The sequence below is a fragment of the Taudactylus pleione genome, unplaced genomic scaffold, assembly GCF_031769625.1.
Source record: "Taudactylus pleione unplaced genomic scaffold, aTauple2 ptg000644l, whole genome shotgun sequence".
Taxonomy (NCBI): domain Eukaryota; kingdom Metazoa; phylum Chordata; class Amphibia; order Anura; family Myobatrachidae; genus Taudactylus; species Taudactylus pleione.
In genome coordinates, this window is record NW_028285046.1 from 2,214,321 (window position 1) to 2,240,377 (window position 26,057).

Sequence of the window (26,057 nt, forward strand, 5' to 3'; positions counted from 1 at the left end):
CAATCAGCTCCTAAGTTTCATTTGTCAAACAGATGACAGTTCGGAGCTGATTGGCTGGAACACCATTATCATACGCAACTAGTTTTCAAACTCGTTGCGTATGATGAAACTCGTTGATATATGGGCCCCCATGTTAGAGATGTAACTGTGTGTACACCCTGGAATTGAACAGATTGTGGCAGAGTTCTATCCTAGTACAAGCAGAAAGATCCATATGTGGCTATAAAAAAGTGCTAGCATTACTAGGGGCGTTAAAACACCGGCAACCTCATCTTGTACCCCACGTGGCTGGCTCGGAGCCCTATGGGGCTGCGAGCACTTTTGTGCGAGTTCGCGCTGCTATAAGGTGTGGCTATTGCCGCATTGACTTGCACCCGCGAGATCATTGCGGCTTATTGGATCGAGCCCCTAGAATCTAATCCAATTCTATAGTTTTAGTCTGTTTACAAAAATATATGTACATTTGTTTTAAAATACAAATGTTTTCAGAAATCTCTGCTTATTGGTATTGTGCCAGCATATTCATTTACAGTTGGGAGCCAAGCCGTAATAAAATGAGACTGGGTAATAACAAATAAACAAGAGGTAAGAGGGCCCTGCTTGCACGCTTACAATCTATAGGGAAATAGGAATTTGCTACTTTTTGCATTTTAGTCCAGCCAGATTGTAGAGGTTCACGGTGGGCTCTATGATCCAGTTACACCGCAATCGTGGCCTGGGGTCAGCGAGATGTGTGAGTGTACAAACAGAACATATGTAAGTTTCAACTGTATAGAGGGGATGTAATTGGATAGAATGGCTTATGGAAGCTACATGAGTGCTTCTGGAATTTGATAATCTGCCTGAAGAGGTGAGCTTTTTGGGATTGCCTGATTTTTTTTTTTGGAGCTAGATCAAAGTTTTGTGAATAGGGCCAGATTAAGGTTTGTAGGAGGCACCAGGGTTACTAACTTGTGGAGCCTCTACCGAAAAATCGTCAAAATGATAAGCTGGTGAGTTAATTAAAAGTATAATTTGTATATACTCCCAACACTACAAATGTGCTAAACACACTGTAGTGCTCTCAGTTCACAAAGTCCTATAGCCCCTGTTCACATATGCCACGGTGTCCCCACACTGGTGATGTAACTATGTGTGGACATCCCCCAGTTTGAGGGGTGCCCTGGGCAACAGCCCCAGCTGCCCTGTTAATTTGACTACTTGTGGGAGGGCATTCCACAGAGGGGGTGCAGCCCAAAAAAGTCCTATGACCGTGAAAGGGTGAAGGGATGTGCAGATCTTGTGCAGAGGGGTCAAGATATTTTCAGATAAGCAAAGAGATGTACTGTATGTTGGTGCAGTTTTGTTGATATCCTATGTAAGCCGAAATATTTTATATTGAATTCAGTAAAATACAGAAAAGCAATGTAGGGGCTGACCGTGCAGAGTAGCAACTGGAGAACGTTTTTAGGGGAAAATCGGTCTAATAGCTACATTCAAAATAGATTGTAGATATTGTTAAGCTTATTTATAGCATTTTAAGGTCACTTGTGAGTCAGTGTTATGTAAACTTTGATTATACCACCACACTCCCCATCATGATTAGTATATACCTCCACCCATGACTTTTTTTACTTTACCCCAAGTGTGAGTGCAGCTGGGTTTAAAAGAAAATAATAATGTACTTGTTTTACCTGTTCCTGTCGCCACGTGCTTCTAGTTCCTCTTTATCTTGGTCACCACAGAAGAAAAAAAATAGGATAGAGTAGTATTTTAACATTGTTTCATACCTGGTTGCTAACGTGCAAACATAGTTTCTGAGTTCTCTCAATGAAGAACCTCTGTGATTACCTCTTATATGTGTACTTTGGTGCAGGCCACATCCGACGCAGGCTGGGCCTCACTGCTTAATCTATCCCAAAACCCAACAGACATGCTCCTCATTTTAACACAGCCAATCAATTTACTATGTAACATGTAGACTATTAGAAAAATGCTACCCAGATCCATCCAGCAATGCACAGACCCATCACATGTAATGGGGACCATACATCAAGCGGCTATCAAGGCAATTTCCCATTCTGCTGGGGTCAGGGGATCAGAGGTGTCCAACATGTTTAGACAATCTCGATTCCCCGATTCCAACCCGAAAATGGTCTGAATCGGCGAGTCGGATTTTTAACATGTTGAATTTCCCAGATTCCCCTATGGATCACCGCTTATCGTTGTCCACCGATATGTGTTTTTTTTTTTATCAGCATTGGCTGAAAGGGGAATTGGGTTTCCAGGTGCATCCAGTCCCTCCTTATCGTGGTGAGCCTGTCATGGCTGAGAGAATTTGTATTTACCATGTGGGAGGGCCAGCTTATTAAACGGAGAAGAACTTTCTCGTAGCATGTCCCAGCATTGTTGTGCCTTCTGGCTGTTCTTGGCACCACAAATAGAATGCCGGCACATGCTGCAGTAAGTTCTTTTCTGTGGGTTCACAGTGTTTATAATCCATCGCAGGCCAACCTTGGTGAAAGAGATATCAGTGGAGCAGGTAAACCCCGTCCACAATAGCTGCCTCCATATGCTTAATAATATATATTATAATGGTTGGGTGGAGACACCTTTTTAAGTTGAACACCAGTTGACCGTTTACTTGACCTCCTTATACTAAGCTGGCACATATTTGTTACAGTTTCCCTGACCTAAATGGCTAGACTTGCTTAATTTGGACTGCTAAACTCTTAACCAAATGTAACATTACTCCTGTTGTCTGATTAAGATTTGAGGACCATAACATGTAGCACTGGTTGCTATTTAGCACCTCTCGTCTTCTCCACATTGTATTCTTTCAAAATATTTGTGGATGCTAGATTCCAGGATGATGGTCCCTTTTGTATATTCTATTCTCCTGCATCTTTGGTTTTGTGTTTCAGCCTTCATGCCACTTGCTTTTTTCTTTTTCTTAGGCCGCGTCCAGACTTCTTGTTCCGCTGTTTTCCAGATGGCCGAGAGTCGCCCCGACTTGATTGTACAGGTGACCCAGAGGTGGTGATTGAAGGGAGAAAAAGCTTTCCCAGTGGTCACGCCTCATGTAAGCAGCATCTCAAATTAGTCACCAGTGAGATGGAAAAAAAATTAAATATGCTCGTGTGTGTGCGTGTATATTTAATATAGTAGCTGATTTACCCAGTTTCACCCTTAGAAACCCTTATGTAACTCTATTTCCATCTTTGCACTCCAATAACACATTAGTCCTTCACCTATATAATAAGACATTACACTTCCTTTACCTGTTTACTAACACATTGCACTCCCTCACCTCTGTAGTAACACATTTTCCTCCTTTGTCATGTTGTAACACATTCAACATTCCCCTCCCTCACCTGTGTAGAATACAATCTCTCCCTCACAACTGTAGTAAAACATTACACTCACACCTTTCGTAACTTATTCCCCTCCCTCATCTCTGGAGTAACACATTACTCCCGCTCACCCCTGTAGTAACACATTCCCCTCCCTCGCCTGTGTTGTAACACATTCCCTTCCTTCACCCCATAGTAACACATTTGACATTCCCCCCCTCCCTCACCTGTGTAGTAACACATTTTCCTCTCTCACCTCTGTAGTAACACATTCCCCTCACTCTCTATTCAAATAGGGGAGTCACACCAACTACCAGTGATGTTTGGCAGCACTTGGGATGACAGTTGGGGGTATAGTTACTAAAGTGAGAGTTTTTAGAAGTGGAGATGTTGCCCATAGCAACCAATCAGATTCTACTTAACATTTAACTAGCACCTTCTAGAAGATAATAGTTTTTAGAAGTGGAGATGTTGCTCATAGCAACCAATCAGATTCTAGCTCTCACTTTAGTAAATATACCTCTTGTTGTTTGAATATGAACTGTGCTACAGCCACGATGAGACAATCAGGCAGCACATTGCACAGGGGGAGGAAACATTTTAGCCCTTTTCACCCCCTTAGGAGTCGAATTTCAAAAAATCCCTTATTGGGCACCTACGTCATGGAAGAAATATACTCCCCGATTTTCATATTTCTAGGTCCAGGGGTTTGGTCTGGGCGTTGATGAGTCAGTCAGGACATTTGATGTTTTAAATATATATATATTATTTAATTATATAGATTGGTGTGTTGTTTAGATTTATGGATGTCTCTCTTGAAAGTATTCCAACCTATCTTTCTATATAATTCTTAATAAACACGAAGGGCCCGATGCACAGTTGGACGGAAAACGGGTGTATGTTGCTCCCAAACTGTGCACTAAAACAATGTGTATATTGGCCTGAATGCAGATTGTGTTTATATTGTGGTGCACCTGTCCCTTATATGTACACCTGGTTTGCTACATTATCAATGTGCATTTGTACCTGCCCTTTACTAGGTGCAAAAGATTTAGAGTGGTATTCAATATGAAAGGTTAAGTTCCCTGGCGAAGTTAATGTTTCATATCGGAGAATTTTTCTGCGTAAAGGTATGGTGCGCGCTCCCGCTTATCCCTGTATTCAATATCAAATTAACGAAAACGGGAAACTCCGAAGTTGGATTTGCGTAAAGTTACGAATTTTTCCTTAAAATAATTGTAAGACCCCCCTAAAGTTGTAAAAACATGGGGGAACACTATGGGTACCCCCGTTTTAGCGTTTAAGTGAAAGTCGGGGCTTTAAATAGCCGCAGCAGGTGTTTTTTTCCCGACATTGAAGAAGTGATGCAGAAGAGCACTTAGGTTATTTTTTTCGTTTTTTTAAGTGGTCCCATCAAATTTGGGGTACATGAAAATGGGTACTAGCATATTTTGATGTCCCTAAAGTAAGTCTTTAAAAATTCTGCATTTGTGCACCTGCCGCTATAAATCTATTCTAGAAAACACCTGCCGCATACTTGCAGAATAGCCCTGAACCTATTTGCCTATTGTTTAACAATTTTTTCCCAGTTTTTTTTTTGCACCCCAATTTTTAAATACATTTTTTGGGGTGTCCCAATATTTTTTTTTTACTTTTTTTGACATAGTTCTTTTTTAAATGTTAATCTCAGGGGTGCAGTCTATTTTTTTTAAGCCTGCACCCCTAAACCCCAATTCTGCACTTTTTTTCGACACCTATTCAATGGTGAAAAGTTATCACCGTTTTTTATCAAAGACTTTTCAAAACTGCGATAAGTCTTTGAAATTGAATACGGTGTAAAACTAAAACAAGTGATATTAACGCAAAAACGTTAAAAAGCGCGATATTAATGCAAAAAACGATGTTATCGCACCCATATTGAATACCCCCATATATGTTTTCCAGGTCTCCTCACAGTATAACAAGTGAAATAATTAGCTTCACCTGTAGACCTTTAAAAAATGTCTCAGTGAGTAAAAGGCCCCATACATCAGCGACGGATTGCCGCAAAGCTGCAACCTGACATCGCAGGATCGCAGAAATCCAACATGTAGGATTTTCCCAATATGACGATCGCGATCAAAAAATTATTGTGATCGTCAAATTGGGGACATTTAACATGTAAAATTTTAGCGATCCTGCGACAGATCGCTGAACATCGATGGTGGCCGGTCTGCATTTCCGATGGCATCGCTATATCGCGACAATCCATCGCAGATGGTTGGGTACCTTAATGAATACACCTGTGCACCTGCTAGGTGACCTGGAAAACATGAACTGTGTGGGGTCCTGAGGACAGAGGGGGTCATTCAGACCCGCTCGCGACCGCAGGACGCTCGCAAGCGGGTCAATGTTGCCCCACTGCGCAAGCGCACGACGGATGGAGCTCCGTTGTGCGCATGCGCGAGACCCGGATAACGACGGGCTCTCCGTCGCTCCGGGTCTCGCACCAAAGGGGGCGTGCTGTCGATGTTGATTGACAGCACGCCCCCTTTGGTGGGCGTGCCGGGGCGTGGCTGCCAGACGGAGGCGTTCCCATGGGAACGTCTACCGTCTGAAGCCGGCCCCACTGACATCACTAGTGATGTCAGTGGGAGTGATTTTGGCTCTGATAGAGCCAAAATCACTCCAGGGCTTGCGGCAGCGAGACCCTACCGCAGGGTCTCCGTCGCAAACCCGATGGTCGCGATGGTCAAGACCATCGCGACGATCATCATGGACGCTCGCATAAGCTATGGGTGGTCACTCACAACTATGCGAGCGTCCAGGAGGACGCTCCATTTTCATGGAGGAGGGCCCTGATTCAGAGCGAGCGCTCTGGTCAGAGCGTTCAGCTCTGAATCAGGCCCAGAGTTTGAGAACCATTGGTATAGAGCAGAGGTTCCCAAACTCGCTCCTCAAGGCTCCCCAACAGTTCAGGTTTTAGAGATATCCATGGTTGAGCACAGGTGACTTAATAAGTACCTCAGTCAATTTGATTTAACAACCTGTGTTCAACCATGGATATCGCTAAAACCTGAAATGTTGGGGAGCCTTGAGGACCGTTTGGGAACCTCTGGTGTAGAGGGTATAGAGTCGTATAATTGGTCCTGCTTGTTTAGAAGAGACTGCCTATAGGTAGAGATATCTTCTATTTATCTCTCTCTACCCCTTTGGGTCTAACTGCTGTAAGTTGGACAAAGCAATACCCTACCCTCCAACATGACACATTCCATTAGGTACAAAATGCTCTGCTCCTGGACTCCCTTTGTAATTTATGATTGCATGTGTTGAGCTAGTTAATTGCTGAGACAGGTGTTTCAACAGAGGTGGCTGCAATTATCAATAAAGAAGGAAGTCCAGGAGCAGAGCATTTTGTACCTAATGGAATGGGTCATGTTGGAGGGTCTGCAATACTCCAAACCAGAGGTTCCCAAACACGGTCCTCAAGGCTCCCCAACAGTTCATGTTTTAGAGATATCCATGGTTGAGCACAAGTGACTTAATTAGTACCTCAGTCAATTTGATTTAACCACCTGTGTTCGACCAAGGATATCTCTAAAACCTGAACCTGTTGGGGAGCCTTGAGGGCCGCATTTGGGAACCTCTGCTCCACACAATCAAGAATAAGCATAAGTAACAATAGACTTAAAGACCCACCGGCTGGACCAGTTATATGTATATAGGCAATATGTAGCAAATGTAATTCCACACAAGTGAGGGGGTCACATACTGTATTGCCTAATGTTGGTATAGACAGATCTGCAACAGCATCTCCCTCTACTAAGTGTTGCTCGCTCTAAGTTATATGAATTATTTACCATATCCCTCTGAAGCTGATATGCATGCTTCCTCACCCTTTCTTAACCTTTTTTCTTTCCCACTCTCTCAACCAGTTGCCTTTGCTGGGCTGGGCTTCACCGCTCTGTATATAGCCGGGAAACTTGGAAGCTTCTCCCCCGTTGGTCGTGGACATTCCTGGAGATTGTGTACCTTCCTTTTCCCCCTGCTCTGTGCTATAGCCATTGCACTGTCCCGCACCTGCGACTACAAGCATCACTGGCAGGGTGAGCATGCATATTTACTGGTATATTGTCTTTGTTGGTCTTTGAAGTGGTGGGGGGTAGTGTTATTATTCCAAAGCATGACTCGCATGTTTTATGGTAACTACACATGGATTTCTTTCTCTTGCAGATGTGGTAGTTGGTGCCATTATTGGACTTGTTTTTGCCTACCTTTGCTACAGACAGTATTATCCCCCCCTGACAGACAGAGACTGTCACCAACCCTACAGGAACAAGGGAAGAGTTTCTGGGGCTCAGGAGAGGAAACTGAGTACTGCAGGGTACAGTCTGGATGTCTAACTACATAAAGGGACAGAGATGACTTTACATTCCTTATTTATGGACTTTTAATCTTCTTCTGCCACAAAGCATGGCAGCCGCCTCTTATAGCACAGAGGTAATATCTGCTTTCTCAGGAGCAAATAATGTTTTTATTAGTTGTGGTAATATATTGTGTCACAAGTTGTGTGACACAATTGATGGACATACCCTGTGAAATGGGACAGGCATAGTCTCTATTACATTACCAGATAGTAGTGTTTAGGTTTGTATGCCTAGTCAGGTGCTATCTGCATTGGGGAAACGTAGCATTCAAATGCTATTAAACCATGCGTATTTTATAAGATGCCATTAGACCGTGTTGGAATTATATTTAACCTGACTGCAGGATAAGTTTACTCAATGCTGGTTGTGGCTAGCAGTCCACGGATGTGTGCCCAATAATGAGGTACTGTAATTGCTGTCGTGGGCACAGCGTACACCACATGAAGCTTCTCATGCGCAACTGAATCTGCCTCATAATAGCTTACGATCATCTGATTTCAGGAAAGGGTGACACAGTTTATATGTAATCTTCAGTGATGTCCTGACTACTGATTATCAGGACAAGACCATACAGTGCTGGTTTTTTTTTCTATACTGTTAATTAACCTCCTGACTGCAGGTTCAGGGGGCCATACACATCAGACAAACAGACCAATTGTCTGACAATCTGAACATATACAATATCTTTGCCATACACTGTCAGATAATTGGTCTGTTTGTCTGATGGTGAGCAGTCTGAACAAAAATGATTGCATTTGTCAGGCATGCTGAAAGATTTCTCATGCCTGGCAGACTAATAGTGCTCAGTCGTGGCTGGGTTTGGGTATGGGATGCCGGCACTCGGCATCCCGACAAGGTTAGGATTCCGAAGCCTGTCGGTAGGTATCCTGACCCTAACACACCTTCCTCCCCTAGTGCCTAAACGTAACCTCCCCCTTCCCACACCCTAAACCTAACCCTCCCCTGCCCTAGTGCCTAACCCTGACCCCGCTACTTGCTTTCCGGATGCCGGCACCAGGATTCTGACAGGTGTCGGGATTCCGGCGCCAGCATCCCCTTTGCCGGGATATTGACCGGATCCAATTTTGGCCATACACAAGCAATTATAGGTCTGATCAACAGATAATTGCACAGTGTATGGCTGCCTTTATCTGGACAGGATCACACAGTGTTATCAGGTATGACGTAATCTCTTCTAATAGATGTCACACCTAGCAAAAATATCTGATTTGCCAAAATACATTTTAAGTAGGCTTGCCATATTGTTTTATTTGCTTTAATTCGGGAAACGTGAATTACACACATTCTGATAATTCATATGTGTCCTGAATTAAAGGGATAATACGGAAAGTGTGTTTGTGTATATATAATATGGGATCCGGTCAATATGCCGGCAAAGGGGATGCCGGCACTTAGAATACCGGCGTCGGGGTTAGGAGGAGGGTTAGGTGTTAGGCACTAGGGTGGAGGTTAGGTTTAGGCACTGAGGAGGGTTAGGGTTAGAGGTAGGGAATAGGAGAAGGGTTAGGATACCTACTGACAGGTGGTGCTGTGTTGGTGGCAGGCCTGGATCCGAGAGGATTCAGTCCCTGCCAGCCATTCTGCCGAATTCGGCAGCGGTGCCCAATTCAAAATTGGTGCCTCTGCGCCATTTTTCAAATTAACACAAATTCTATTGTGCACACACAGATGCAGGCTCGGATCCTGGGAGATCCGTGAGACCTGCATCTGTGTAGAAATAAGCACAGAAGCATGGATGGATCAGCGAGAGCCATCTGTGCTTCTGTGTTTAAAAAAATAAAACCTGTGTAATTAAAAAAGAAAACTGCATGTCCCCCCACCTCAAAAAAAAAAGAACAACCAACACATGACTTTGGAGACCCAGTACTAGTTGTGCTAAATACAGGGTACAAACGACGTAGGGGTCCCCTGTATTAAGCACAACCAGCACCAGGCTATTCAGAACCAGTCCTGGTTGCCAAAATACAGAGCATAAATGAGGTATGGTTCCCATTTATTTACCAGAACCAGCACCGGACCCTTTCTAGGGGGGGAGGGGGGGTAATAACGCAGCCAGGGAAACCCCTGACCAAATTATTACCCCTGACCGCTAGTCAGCCCAGGCCCGGGATCCCTCGGGACCCCACCCAATAAATGGGTGCCCCTCTCCAGGGCACCCCAAGCCTAGGCTGATAGCCCGGGGGTATCCCTGGGACCCCTGATCAGTGGATGCTGGGTTGATTATGTAGTGGGGTGCATTTGATAACCACAAGTACCAGCATGCGGGGCATTACGGGCCCGCTGGTACCTGTAGTTCCACAGCAAAATCAATATTAAAATAAACACAAGACACACACACCATTGAAAGTAAAAACATACATGTACACACGCATGCACACACACTATCTCACATATTCACCTATGTGTCCCTGAAGCCATCATGTCCCCTTGTCCAGTAGGAATCAATAGGGTACCTGTAATTAAAAAAATCCATACTCCCCTCCTCCTATGCGTGGATCACATCCTCTTCGTTCCATGTAGCTTCCCCGGGCTTGGCAAAAAAAAATAAATAATTACGTGGAACATCGAACTTCGTTCTGGCCCCCTCTCCATGCCTTTCTGTTTCCCCATCTACTTTGCTGTATCTCCTCCCCCTTTCCACACCACTCTTATCCCATATATGCAGCTCTATTTTCTGTTCAGACCTCAGTTGCATAGACTGCATGTGTGTATTCCAATGAGCACACAATTCTGTCAATTAGCAGCTCCACCGTTTTATGAGTGAGAGTGCTGAATCTGCAGAATCACCATAGAGTGTGATGACATACCATATCTGTATTGCGCAAGGAACACGTCCATTAAGGTGTCAGCCTTAATGATCGGAATTTCATTGGTTTTTTGAGTGTCAGAAATGCAGTAGGTTTTGTGAATTTTCAGATCATGTCTACTAAGCCTTAATGAGACATGTCAAACTGTAAGGTTGTTTCTATAGGGATGGATATATATATATATATATATATATAACAACAGGACAAGAAGGTTAAGATTGTGATGATGCTCATATCAATATGACTCTGCTTGAAGATGTAATGGATCAGGACAAGTCCTTCATTGGATTCACCAACTTCAGAATAAAGCCCAGACCTAAAAAGAAAACCAAAGAGAACTCATAGGGTAGTATATCACAATTTTATATTAAGAATAAAAGTTAAAACTCGAACATAAAAATAGCTTGACGAAGTGCATATCAATCAAGTACAATTCACCCAGCCCGGGATCTGGACAGTCCAAACAGAGTGGCACCAGTATCTGGGAACTTCCGGTAATTATGATGCTTCCTTGGTGAGTGTAGTCTTGAGAGACAGCTGGCAGGAACCTCCAACGTGTTTCGTTTGAACCAAACTTCCTCAGGGATAAGGCTCCTGACCCACTGAAGGTGCTTAAATAGGGCTACTGGTTCAGTAGAGCAACATTGCACTCTAATTGTGTATGACAATTGTTATTACAGTTAGCGCATTGAGGGTTTGTTACATATATACATGTCTTTATGTATGTATGTATATATATATATATATATATATAATCATACTTTGCAGCATTTTTTCCATTACCTGCCTAAAAGTAAGAGTTTTCAAACATAGAAGTGTTGATAGTGTATTTTATCAATTAACAAAATTCACAGTGAATGAACAGAGGAGAAATCTAAATCAAATCAATATTTGGTGTGACCACCCTTTGCCTTCAAAACAGCATCAATTCTTCTAGATACACTCGCACAAAGCCAGGTAGATGTAGGATTAACCAATCATACCAAACAGGTGATAATGATCATCATTTTTATATGTAGGTTGAAACAGTCATTAACTGAAATGGAAACAGCTGTGTAGGAGGCTTAAAACTGGGTGAGGAACAGCCAAACTCTTCAACAAAGGTGAGGTTGTGGAAGACAGTTTCATGTCACAGGTCATACACCATGGCAAGACTGAGCAAAGCAACAAGACACAAGGTAGTTATACTGCATCAGCAAGGTCTCTCCCAGGCAAAGATTTCAAAGCAGACTGAGGTTTCAAGATGTGCTGTTCAAGCTCTTTTGAGTAGCACAAAGAAACAGGCAACATTGAGGACCGTAGACGCAGTGGTCGGCCAAGGAAACTTAGTGCATCAGATGAAATCGGAAGATGTCCAGCAGTGCAATTAGCTCAGAACTGGCAGAAACCAGTGGGACCCAGGTACACCCAGCTACTATTCTAAGATGTCTGGCCAGAAGTGGTCTTCATGGAAGAATTGCAACCAAAAGCCATATCATCGATGTGACAACAAGGGCAAGCGACTCAACTATGCACGTAAACATAGGAACTGGGGTGCAGAAAATGCAGCAGGTGCTTTGAACTGATGAAACAAACTCTGAAATATTTCGCTGTAACGGAAGGCAATTTGTTCGCCGGAGGGCTGGAAAGCGGTACAATAATGAATGTCTGCAGGCAACAGGCAATGGTGGAGGTTCCTTGCAAGTTTGGGGCTGCATTTCAGCAAATGGATTTGAGGATTTGGCCAGGATTAGTGGTGTCCTCAATACTGAGAAATACAGGCAGGTACTTATCCATCATGCAATACCAGCAGGGAGGCATCTGATTGGCTCCAAATGTTTTCTGCAGCAGGATAATGACCCCACAAATGCACAGCCAATGTCATTTAGAACTATCTTCAGCGTAAAGAATAACAAGGAGTCCTGGAAGTGATGATATAGCCCCCACAGAGTCCTGATTTCAACATCATCGACTATGTCTGGGATTACTTGAAGAGACAGAAGGATTTGAGCAAGCCTACATCCACATCTGTGGTTAGTTCTCCAAGGTGTTTGGTACAACCTCCCTGCGGAGTTCCTTCAAAAACTGTGTGCAAGTGTTCTATTTTTGAAAGCATCCTTACCTTGCAGCATTTATTCCACACCTGCCTAAAACTTTTGCACAGTATTGTGTATATATGTTTGTGTATATATATATATATATATATATATATATATATATGTACGAGACCAAGTAACGAGAAATGTATAAAAAGTCCTGGGATTTATATATAAAAAAAGATAAAATGGTCATACCTTTACTCCAGTAGTGTGTCTAAAAAAAGTCTCCCATCAGGTAGTAGGTCCTCCATTACTTGGTCTGCCTCTCCCTAAGTGTTGCCTAACCTTTCAGTCTAATTTAACTTTTGTTTAATTGTTCTACTGTTTTTATCTTTGTGTGAATAAAACATCGCTCTTTTATTAATATTGAAGTATATTCTGGAAATAATAATTTTTAAAGATAGCACTACATGCTTTCTACCACCACGATAACTTGTGAGTATCGGTACGCATTATTATGAATGACCTATAAAGATACCTTTTTACAAGCTTCGTTACCTGCATATTAGTGTAAGTGAGGTACACCACCTCTGCGAAATACACTAGATATCAACTATACTTCACAAGTCAGAGATACTGCTAATCTGTAGGAGCTTTAATTCTCGTCCTAACAAAAGATACCTTTATTGCAAAATCACCTCCCTTTACTGAGTGGGGGTACGCTTGAATTTATCTTGCATAGATGCATAAATTATGCTGAGAAAAAGACTATTCGATTCTATGTTTCTCTTCAGTTTTTACATTATCTTCATTTATTTATTTGTTTGCATAAACCCTTGATGAATCCAACCCACATTGAGGACGTGCCAAACAGTATACAGAATCCTTGTCTATATTGAAAAGATAAGTATAAGTATATATCTGATGCATACAATCACTCCAAGGTGACTAGAATTTTAGCGCCCTGACTTACATCGTATCTATTTTTTCACTTGTTAACTGTAGAGCGGCTGCTGATAGGCTGATGGCTCCTGACAGTTCTCACTGATCAGTCGGGAGCCGGTTAGCAGTGTATGTGGTCACACACATACACCACTAGCGTAAGTATATGGAGCGCATACTCATTTATTTTTATTTTTTTGCAAAGACCCCCCTGGATTCTACAGAGACCAGCGCAAGGATGGAGGTGAGTATAGGATATTTTTTTCAGGTACTCCAAACGGGATCTTCGGGGACAAGGGGACGTGAACATCTGGCAGCAGGTAAGTATGTGTGAGTGAGGTATGTGTGTATTAAACTTTTACTGTATACGGTGTGTGTGTACTGTCTTTAACTATTTTACAGTGGAGGTACGGGTGTCCCGGCGGCCTACTGGCACTTGTAGTTCCACAAGTGCCAAAGGGCAGCATGCTGGCACCTGTAGTTCCACTGTAATACACATTAGTTTACTTTTATTTTACACTTTATTACCCCCATACCCCACAGCCCAGGAGTGCGGGGAAGAGCCCCGGGCTTCAGACCAAGCCTGGGGTTTCAGGAGAGGGGGGGTCCCCACCTCCCCTGAGATCCCTGGCTTGGGCTGACCGGCTTGGGGTGAGAATGCTTTGGCCCTGGAGACCCGGTAATAGGGTTTCCTGGCTGTGGAATTACACCCCTGTCAATTTGGGTCTGGTTTTGGTTTTAAATACAGGGGGACCATTACGCGATTTTTCCCCCCCTATATTTAAAACCAGGACTGGCCCTGCAGTCTGGTGCTGGTTCCTAAATTACGGAAATATGGAACCATATTTGTTTTGTTGTCCGTGATTTTTTGGAACCAGGACAGGCTGACAAGTCCAGGGCTGGTTATGGCTTTTTTTTTTTTGGGGGGGGGGGGGGGCCTTGCATCATTTAAAAAAAAAAAAAAAAAACAAACCTTTACATTAGGTATGCAGGCAGAAACATGCACAAATCACACTGATGTTTCTGGCAAAGTCGCAGCTCAGGAGGTGGTATATTTGAAACTACAATTTATCAGTGAGTTTGCTACAATCTCACCCGAGATTGTAAACTTGATCTTAGTAAATTCCCGAGTTGCATCTTTTTCATGAAAAGTACTTCCTAGTTTGGCCGATGGTGAGTTTTTTCGAGTTTGCTATCTCACATGAATTTTAACAGTGAAAAGAGAGAAAACTGTTCCAAACTCACTCCAGTTTGTCTTTAGTAAATTTGCAAGATGGAAAACATGCCTAAACTCACGTGAGATTGCAATCTCACCCAAACTTGATTCTTAGTAAATTTACCTCTAAGAGTCAATGGAAACATATCTTGAAGTAAATGGATATTCATATCTAGATATATATCTGTAATGGTTCTGAACATCCATTTTAGCACAATGCCCTTGCTGACCTGCTTAAATCAGATGCCTAAAAGAGGTTTGAATGGTTCCCTAAGTAGTGCAAGTCGCCCAGTACAGCAGTCCGATGTGCCTCCTTAGAGGAAGGGGGGTAATGGGGATTTAGTTCTGCACAAAGGATGCAATGTGCCAATCTGGATTGGCACATTGTGTCTGACAGCAGTGCATGTTTTCTCTCGCAGCCCATAGACTCGTGAGGAAAAACCTATGATGCTGGCACTACCGTAAATGGCCTATATGTGTGCAGCCATGGTACCTCACTTTGAATTAAATTCCTCCACATAGCATCGGGAGATTTTGAAGCTTGAGTGCTTTGAGGAGAAACTACTGAGGACATTAATAATTTAAAAATGGGCACATCTGTTGTATTGTGGGAACCCACTTATCAGTACATGGTTTGTTTTTCTGGTGGGCTGTGTGTTGGAATAAGATCACTTGTACTAATGTGATTTCAAGGCAAGACTGAATTGTTAATAAGTTTGAGATATCATCTGCCATATTCTGAAAAGCTTATAAAGGTGAGTACAGGCCAGTGCTTTGTACGCCTACATATAGTGCTCACAACTGTCCTGCATATAGCAGTAAAGGAGCAGTGAAATATAGCCCAGAGTGCCCATGTGTTATTAGCATTACATTTATGATTTTATTTTTGAGCCACATTTGTGGACAAATGTCCATTATATTTCAATATTTGCATAGGACTGAGCTGTTTACATTTACAAAAACAAGTATCACTTTTTGTACAAAGAGTCCTCAAATGTTTCAGAACAAAATGTGACTTTTGGGAGGAAACACTTGTGTGTCTGACTATATAATGTTTGTAATCATTTACTTTCATTTATTTTATTTCTCTCTGTTGCATTAACAGTATGTGCAATATTCATGTATTAAAACAAGAAGCATACGTACAATATATATTACGTTTTGCAGTGCTCGCTGAATGTCTCAGGAATAAGATTATGCTCCTGTATATTTTAAGCATATATAAATTCACAAATACTTTAGTATTTTAATTCATGATAACTTTGCAAATGGAATTTAGGGGTAAATTTATCAATATTTGTGAAATATTCCCCGGTAACAACCGTTTTCATTAGGTACACACAAATATTAAGTATCCCTTGAATGTATATACAGAGGACCGCAGCAGCTATCAGAGATATCTGCTGTAATCACCTGTTGTCTATTGCACAAACCACCCCCATATAGAAGGCTATGGGGGTGGCTTATTTAGTAAAATTACCAACGCACCTTGCCATGGTAGCTAATGCTGTCGCCAGATGGCGTTAGCCATTGTAGCCTATTGGCTACTTTCCGTATTAGCGATCACTTCAATTTTAACCAGCGCAGGGACAGGCTGCTTTCAGTTTATTGGTGATAAACAGCCAAAATAAATTATAATTATCAGGTCTAGAATCCGATACTTCTCTTACTAAGAGGCATATGTATTTATTATCTCTCACTTTTTTTTCAAAAGTATGTAACTTTTGCTTTTATGTAGCTATTAAAGGTCATGTGCTGGCTTAAGATGGGTACACACCATACGATGGTGCGACCCAGCAACGGCGCAAATGCGATGTAACGAAAACATCACAAAAAAACCTGCGCTATCCGGTGTACGACGGTGCGATGTGTCCTCATATACTGTATGTAACAGCACTGCATCGTTCATTGTATCGTACCATGTGCTATGCAGAATATCAGATGGGCAGATGAGATGAAAGATGGATCGGGCATACACATTATACGATGTGTATAATATATTGTTCCTATCCGCGATATATTGTACAGTGTGTACAGAGCTTTACATAGGAAATGTGACATCCTATTCCTGTGGTTCTATAAATGTATCTATCTTTATGGGGAAGCTCATGGCTTTCCTGGCCAAGATAGAAGGGTGCATAATGTAGCATTGCGTACTGGAGGAGGCACATGAATGGGCTTATTATTGCACCACCCTGCCAAAAATTATTTTGTTTAATGAGAACAGCTTATTTAAATGTCATGTTATACCACCAGCAACTTTGTGGCTCTCCCTGTTATAGTAGTGGGCTCTGATTGCTGCCTTTGGAAGAAACACATCACATACCTCTCATCATCAATAACACCACTATGTCCTCAGTATCCCAAGACCATTGCCTAATCCTGCTGTCACCACCTTAGAAATATTGTCAAGATACACTATTTTCCTTTCACAGCTGGTGGTAGTTACCTGTCTCAGGTGTTGGTGTAGGATCAGCAGCAGATGAGCGCAACAGGAACCGTGGAGGCAATATAAAGCTTTCTCATATAGATTTTGGTAGCAGTGAGAACTGCCTTTGGTGATTGGTAGCAGAAATGGATAGATTATATGCAGCCAGGAGGAGCCTGACTGGTCTGACTGGACTTACTTGCAGAACCGGACTGGAACTGGAAGGAGTGACTTGCAGAACCGGACTGGGACCTCAAGAAGTAACTTGATAATGTAACTGATTTTGGCAATGGGTAGCGACAATGGATGGATAGATGCTGCTAGACAGGACTGGACTGGACCAGCAGGAGAACTTGCAGAATTGGACTGGGAACGCTAGGAGAACTTGCAGAACTGGACTGGGAATGCTAGGAGAACTTGCAGAACTGGACTGGCATCTGTAGAAGTATCTTGCAGAACCGGACTGGGACTGGCAGGAAAACTTGCAGAACTGGACTGGAAACGGCAGGAGTAACTTGCAGAACTGGAGTGGAACTGCAGGAGGCTACAACAGTAAGCTCGCACACTCGGAGAATGCAACAGGATAACCTGTCACACCGCATGAAGTAACTAATTGTTCAGGCTTGAGTGCATGCACTCAGCCCCCTTTTATCCCCCCTGCTGGCTCAGGATTGGTGGAGCACTGAGCTGGGTCTGTGACGGGCTGAACTGGGTCATCTGACTCAGTCCAGTATGGCAGCGCCCATGGGAGGAACAGCGGGACTGCTGCAATCAGGGACGCAGCCGGGACTCCAAGACCAAGGCCACTGGCTGTACGAAGGAACTCCCCGAGCAGCTCTGCAACCATCCCCAACATCCTATTTCCCTGGATGGATAAACGTGCAGACCACCGGTGGTGCCAGTGCTGTGCTCTGACAGTTGCCCCCTTTTTAGGATGGCCACCGGACACCTATTAGACTTGTGAGGAAATCTTTGGAGATTTTTGACCAGGCAAGGGGCATTTAGATCCTTGGCTTTTGATCCAAGGTCTCTCCTCAGGCCCATAGTCTTTCCAGTCTATCAGATACTGTAAATGTCCTTGTCGTAGTCGAGAGTCAAGAATCTTGGCAACTTCAAACTCAACTCCTCACTTGGTTTTTATTTGCAGCAACTTAGGAGGAGAAGGCCGAAAGCAGTTCAAAACCAGAGGTCGCAACAAAGAGACATGGAACATATTAGGGATGCAATAAGAACTGGGGAGCTTGAGTTTATAGTCCACAGGATTGATTACTTTTTATACTGGAAATGGCCCAATAAACCAAGGTGTGAATTTCATTGTTGGTACTTTGAGGTCAATCCTATTAGGTGTGAATTGCAAGTTACTTTGAATTTGCATAGCGAATTCATTTTGCAATCCAATTAGCAACACGCACTGAATCAGTCAGGCTGAATTCGCAACTTTCCACTCGCACCTCCCGGAAGGTAAGAGATGGAAAGGAAAATCTTTATTTTAAGGTTAAAATGTTGAGACACTGAGCTGAACCCCTTGGACACCCCCCAATGACTAATTAGGCATTTGGAAGTTTCCAATTAGCTTAATTAGTCCAATAATTACATGTTATTTTTTTGGAGTAAAAAAAAAATATATATCCTCAAATTACCCCAAAATCAACTTTTTTGTTAGTTTAGGCACCCCAATTACAATAATTTTTAAGTTGAAAAATAAATGTTTTTATTTAGTTTAATTCGTTTGAGATTAAACAAAAAAGTTTTTATCTTTTTCTTGCATTTAACCCCCCCTCCACAAATCAGCCATTTGACACCATTTAAAAACCTACAGTAGTACCTTCCTAATGCCCACAAACAGCCTTCTATATGGTCCTGCTAACAAAATTATCCATTTTGGGGGGTCCAGCATGGTCTCCCCACATTTTTATGCATTTCTCGCAAATCTCATTTGGCAGTCAATTCGCACCCCTCCACTGCGAATAGGCATTTTTAATTGGATTGGAGAATTCTCAAGAGCGCGCTTCGCTGCGAAGTGTGTGAGTTTCGAGAAACATACTCGCTACTCGCCATTCGCACCTAGCGGTAGTTGTGGGCGAACTCAGCCTAAGGTAAGAGCTCCACCCAATTGTCTTGAGGTTACATAAACTCGGAGAAATGTTTCCCCGTCTTGATTAACTCTTTCTACATGACTGTTGGTTTGTGGATATACAGTATGCTTGTAAACTACAAATTTTACGAAAGAAGATCTGGGCAAGCTTGGCAGCAGAGGGAAGCCCATTAAGAGCAATAAAGTGGGCCATCTTGGTGAAGCAATCTACCACTACTAAATTTGTGTTATAACCTTTCCCTTCAGGTAAATCTGTAATGAAGTCCATGGCTAAATTAGTCCAGGGCCGAGTTCGTACAGATAATGGTTGTAGTAGTCCTGCAGGAGGTTCCCGAGCAGATTTATGCTGAGCACAAGTGGGACAAAATTTGATAAAGTCTTGCACATCCTTCTTCATGGTCGGCCATCAATAAAACTTCTGTCAAAATGTATAGGTTTTATGGACTCCTGTGTGCCCAACAAACCGAGATGCATGCACCCATGTCAGAAGCTTCTTCCTTAGTTTACAGGGAAGTTTGTATTTACTAGGTGGGGGAACTTGACTAGTGGTAATAGTTGTGGTAGCGTGAGGATTGATGATGGGCCCCTTGAATATATTATCTTCCTCTTTCGAAGTCAATGACCTGGATAAAGCATCCGCTTTTGTATTCATAGACACTGGACGATACTTGATACTGAAATTTAATTGAGAAAAGAAGAGTGCCCAGTGAGCCTAGCGGGGACTAAGACAATGGGCCGTTGACAAGTAGAGCAGATTTTTATGATCTGTATAGATTATCTCCACTCTTCCAATGCAAGTTTAATTGTCAAAAGTTCTTTATCACCAATGGAATAACTTTGTTCAGCCTAGGTAAAACTTCTATGAAAAGAATCCACAAGGATGTAATTTTTTATCATCCGCATACTGTTATAGAGTAGCCCCTACCCCCACAGCAGATGCATCGACTTTGAGGATAAATTATATTTCCAAATCAGATTGCAAAAGTATTGGTGCTGAGGTAAATTCTTGTTTTAGACTATGGAAAGCTGCATAGCACCCCTGTCATTTACCGCCCAGCCCCAGGGCTGTCTTAACAGCAGTGTGGGCCTTGGGCAAAGCAATGCGCTGGAGGCACCTACCCACCCATTGTGCCCACAGTAGTAAGCCCCTTATGTAGTAGTAGTCCCCCCAATGCAGTTTCCCCAGTAGTGGTACCCCCTATGCAATGCCTCTTATATAGTGCCCCCAGCAGTAGACCCATGCAGTGTCCCCAATAGTGGTACCCCTTATGCAGTGCCCTTTAAATAGTGGCCCCAGTTGTAGTCCCCCCCCTATGCAGTACTGCCAGTATTGCCCTTTATATAGAGCCCCCAATAGTGGTCCCCTGATGGAGTGCCCCCAGTGGTAGTGCCCCCTATGCAGTGCCCCTAGTAGTAGTCCCCTCCCCTTGTAGTGTCCCTAGTGGTTGTCCCCCTCCTTGTAGTGCCCCTAGTAGTAGTCCTCCCTTGTGCCCCCAATAGTAGTCCCCCCTTTGTATTTCCCCCAGCAGTAGTCCCCCTTGTAGTGCCCCAATAGTAATAGCCCCCTTGTATTTCCCCCAGTAGTAGTCCCCCCTTATAGTGCCCCCCTTGTATTGACCCCAGTAGTGATCCACCCCCCAGTAGACACACACACGTAATACAAATAAAAAATAAACACCTGAATCCCCGCTGCCGCCATCCGCTCCTCCATCCGTCCTCCCGGGCCGGGCTGCTCTGCATTATGGGTGAGACATCATGACATCTCTCCCATTACCCATTACGGGAGCTGGAAGATGCCCGGCTCCGGCAGTGGGAGCAGCAGCCGATGAAAGTCTGTCTGACTCTCATCGGCTGCTAAAACAAACACACAGCTGCCGGCGCCGGCGGCTGTGTGTTTGTCACTGTGTAGTGCTGACTAAACTCCGTCCAGTCAGCACTACACATGCGGTGCAGCTGTGTCACAGACACAGACTGCCCATGGCTGCAGGGGAGGGGGGGGGTTGCTCATCACAGGGGGGACACAGACTTTACTAACTGGCCGCGGCTGCATGGGAAGGAGTGGGGGGTCGCTCATCACGGGGGGGGGACAGACTTGTACTTTAAAAAAAAACCATTTACTAACTGGCCATGGCTGCAGGGGGCTGGAGGGCCCCTTGAAGCTTTGGGCCCTTGGGCAACTGCCCTAAAAGCCCAATGGAAGAGACAGCCCTGCCCAGCCCCCCAGTAATACATGCACGTTATGTGCGCTGATACCGTTTCAGCGTTTCATACATCTCCCCCAATGTGTCTGGTTTTACCCCACTGTGATCTCACTCACTAATGTGTAAATACTACCTCTGATCCACTGCCTGGTCTTGCACTGCTGTCTATTGGATTCCTACAAGCCGCTGCATCCGAGTCTGCTCCATTCACTCAGCACTGCGCTGTGTCCAGCTTCCAGTCTGCACCTTAACAGCTTGTGTTCAAGCACAAATCCCAGTCCAGATCAGCTGCTGTTATTTCCGGTCCTATTCCGGTTTAAGTCTCCAGTTTCCCTCCAGCTACGCTGCTGTTGTTTACGGTTCCATTCTGGCTAAAGCTGCTGTTATCTCCAGTCCAGTTCAAGTCTCCGGATCCACTCTGGTTCCACTGTTTACTTCAGGCTCCATTCACGTTCTATGTCCGCAACCTCCAGTCCCTATTTGGTTCAGGTGCAGTCCAAGCCTGAGTTGTCCCTTCATTCCACCCTGCATGGTTGTATGAAGTCTCCTGTGCATTATATAGACTTTTCTAGTGCCAAGTCTTCAGTCTACAGTGATCTTGACTACAAGCAAGTCCCTTGACAAATCTGCTTATTGCGGGTTCAGTGGATTTCTTTCACTGTACTTCAGATTACCTTTCGGCTCTGCAATTATATTACTTATACTCAGCATTGCAGCTCCTGACCTACACACTCACTCATACACACATACAGCACACACACTGACATACCTTGCTGCAGAAGAGCCGGCTCCCGACGCTGGATGCAGAAGAAGATGCAGAAGACAGCGCTTCGGAAGGTGAGTACTTAAGGACTAATTAAGCTAATTGGATAATTGCTTAATTAGTCCTCAGGGGGGTGCCGCGGGGTGTCAGAGCAAGTCCCGGTGATTTTTCCTAAAATCATCGTTTTTAGGAAAAATCACGCTTGCTCAGGAGGTGCTTGAAAAGAAACCTCCCGGTGCATGCTTTATAAAATTCCACGCACCTAATAGAATAGCAAAAAACCCGCACCTGCAGGAAAAACCTAGCAGGTGCAGGTTTTTTGGTATTCTTGCACACAATTGAATATGCCCCTTAGAGTGTTGGGGTTTGTGCTGAGTCTCTGCTAAAGTGTTCACTCCAGTTGCTGGGGACTGGTTACTGGACCCAGAATCATTTTTGAGGGTTTAGGCTCAAGTGACCCAGCTCTGGTAATTTGTTTGCAGTATCTGTTAGCAGATTACAGGTGGTATATCAATTTCCTGCTCAGTTCCCTGAATTCTCAAATACAGATTCCCCACCCTTATCCCTACATTCTGGGTAAGGGTTTGAATTTCACACCAATTGGTTCCAGGGACAGACTGGGAGCCTTCCAAGTGTCACTGACCTCTCTGAAGGCACTAGGCATTTACCACATGGGTCTCACCCATGAGTAGACTTCTAAATCAGCCACCACTATTCTGCTACAACAGTCACCAGGTACTCGGATCTGAAAATTACTAATGTGATGGAGAATGGGAGGTGAGGAGGTGGGTTGGGCTAGGCAGGGGAGTGTTAAGAGATGAGAAAAATGAAGAAGGATTGTTTACCAAGGGAGAGGGCAGAACTGTAGGATGAGAAGATGAACTTGAAATAAGGAAGTCTGCCCAGGAAGATGTTCTACAGAAAACATGTAGATTTGAAATGCCAAAGTTGGGGTTTAGAACAGTGAAGGTGGACAGCAGAGTGGTGGTGAGGGTGTTGCTATAGAAGAAGGTTGTCTGTTTGGGGGGAGTCCATGGTGGATAGAGGGAAAGCAGAGTTTAAAGCAAAGCAGAAAACTAGTGGGATCAAGATTTGGGTGTGGGGAGGGGAGCATGAGATGTGGAAAGAATGAAGCAGAGGAGATGGTGGTCAGAAAGTGGGAAGGGAGAGAGCACTTAGATGGGAGAAGACCTAGTCAAGGGTGTAATCAAGACAGTGGGTGAGGGAATGGGGGTTGTCAATGGGGATGTTAAAATCACCATGAATGATGGAGGGAAGGTACTGTGGATGAAAGTAATGCCAGTCAAAAGAAGGGCAAGAGACTCCTTGAAAAAAAATTCTAACATCTGGTAATGAAGAAATCTACTGGAACCAGACTGACAGTGCAGAAACTTTCACTCTCTATGGTTAGTGAGTGTTCCATAGGTGAAAAATATAGAGTTATGGTAGACTTACCTAGATAACTCCTTTTCTTTGCGGTCCATAGGGTCAACAGGGATACCATGGGTATATATTATGGTTGGAAGACCAGACACCAAACAGTTAAAGCTTTGGCTCCCAGAATGCCCCAGGTCCTCATCCATATATACCCCACCCCTAGCCATAGGACTGCAGTTTAGTTAACAAGCCTAAAGGTAGGAGAAGGAAGAACAATTGTACACCAGAAACACTCTTACAGAAGATGAGGAAATCTGTGACCGAAAGAATATTACCCAATGAAGCCAGGTGCGTCAGGGTGGGTGCCCTATGGACCTCCAGGAAAATGAGTTATCTAGGTAAGTCTACTATAACTCTATATTTCTTCGGGGTACATAGGGACACCATGGAGATGTCCTAAAGCAGTTCCCCTAGGCTGGGGGACGCTCCTAAGCAGAAAGGAGAACTTTTCGCCCAAATGACATACTGGGAGGCAAAAGTATCAAAGGCATAAAACCTAAGAAAAGTGTGAACAGAAGACCACATGGCATCCTTGCACAATTGTTCAGCAGAGGCACCACACTGAATGCCCACGATGGCCCTGCAAACAGAGTAGAATGTGCTGTCACCGTGCTTGGGACAGGAAGATCAGCCTGTGTGTACACCTGAGAGATAGTCATGTGTAACCATCTCGCCAGAGTCTGCTTATTAGCTGGCCATCCTTGTTTGTGAAAACCATATAATACAAAATTTTCTACACAGTTTGTACACTCCACATAAATACGAAGAGCATGAACTACATCAAGGGAGGCTTCACCTACAGAAAGATCTGGAGCCTGAAAACCTGGAACAACAATTTCCTCATTAACATGAAAATGGGACACTACCTTAGGAAGGTAACCCTCCCTTGTGCAAAGAACAGCTTTATCCTGGTGAAAAATCAAAAATGGGGAGCGACAAGAGAGCGCTGCCAGATCTTATACTCTGCGAGCAGAAGAAATAGCAAGAAGAAAAAGTCTCTTTGCTGTCAACCATTTCAAATCTACAGAGGTTCAAACTGGGAAGCTTGTAGCCCCTTAAGAACCAAAGATAAATCTCACTGTGCTACTGATGGAACAAAAGGAAGCTGAACTCGCAGGACTCCTTGGAAAAAAACTCTAACATCTGGTAATGAAGAAATATTCTACTGGAACCAGACTGACAGTGCAGAAACCTTCACTCTCAAAGTAGCCAGGCGGAGGCCATTGTCTAACCCTGCCTGCAGAAAAGCCAGTATCATGGAAATCCTAAATACCTTAGGATCATATTCCCTATGAGAACATCACTGACCAAAAGAATGTCAACCTCTAATAGATGCGAGCAGAAGCAGGCGTCCGTGCTCTAAGCATCATTTGAATTACAGAACTGGAAAATCCCTTCACTTTTAGGATGGAAAATTCAAGAGCCACGCCGTCAAAGCCAGACAGGGCAAGCCGGATGCCAATAGGGACTCTGCATTAGCAGATCCTGCCACGGAGGAAGAGGATACAGACTGTCTGCTGACAGATTCTGTATGTCGTGAATCAATGATGTTTGGGCCAAGCCAGAGCCACCAGTATAACTGCTTTACCTTCCTGCTTGAATTTCCTGAGAACTCTTGGGAGCAGGGAAATTGGAATAAAGAGATACGCCAAATTGAAGTCCCATCTTACTGCCAGTGCGTCCACGAGGGCTGCTGACGAGTCTCTGGACCTGACCCCATACCTGGGGTCCTTGAGGTTGTGGCGTGACGCCATGACATCTATCTCTGGTAGACCCCATCTGAAACACTCCGAGATGGAGAGACCACTCTCCGGCGTGTATGTCCTGGCAACTTAGGAAGTCTGCTTCCCAATTGAGTACCCCCAGATTGAATATTAATGAGATGGCCGGAAAATGACGTTCTGCCCAAATGAGAACCTTTGTGACTTCCTTTATGGCCGCATAACTCCTTGTGCCATCCTGATGATTGAGTTAGGCCCATGTAGTTGCATTGTCAGACTGGATCTGGACAGGCCTGCCCTGGAACAGTTCCTGTGCCCTAACAAGTGCTTTGTATACTGCTTGCAGTTCCAGAATGTTTTTTTGGCAGATGACTTTCTTGATTTGTCCATCTCCCCTGGAAGGTGTGATGACCTGTCACTGCCCTTAATTCACAAAGACTGTCATCCGTGGTGAGAAGCACCCAATTTGGAACCCAGATGCTCCATTTTTAGCCACCACAAAAGGAAGTTACCAACCTCTGGAGTGAGAAAGATCACCTGGGACCATATTAAATGATGCTGTCTGTTCCACTTGGAGAGAATCAACCTTTGCAAAGGCCTGGAATGGAACTGAGCATACCCCACCATTTCGAAGGTCGATACCATTGATCCCAGCACCTGCATTGCTGAC

At 43.9% G+C, this 26,057-nt stretch overlaps 1 protein-coding gene across 4 annotated transcripts in view; it reads left to right on the forward strand.

Moving 5' to 3' along the window:
- The window catches only part of PLPP5 (phospholipid phosphatase 5), a 46,624-nt gene extending 38,585 nt beyond the window's left edge, over positions 1–8,039 (forward strand). For all 4 annotated transcript variants that reach the window (XM_088455221.1, XM_088455222.1, XM_088455223.1 and 1 more), the window contains 3 exons: positions 2,937–3,061; positions 7,247–7,417; positions 7,545–8,039. In XM_088455221.1, the coding sequence (XP_088311347.1) occupies positions 2,937–3,061; positions 7,247–7,417; positions 7,545–7,714 (466 nt within the window). In that variant the 3' untranslated portion in view covers positions 7,715–8,039. The remainder of the gene's footprint in view (positions 1–2,936; positions 3,062–7,246; positions 7,418–7,544) is intronic.
- The last annotated feature ends 18,018 nt before the right edge of the window (positions 8,040–26,057 follow it).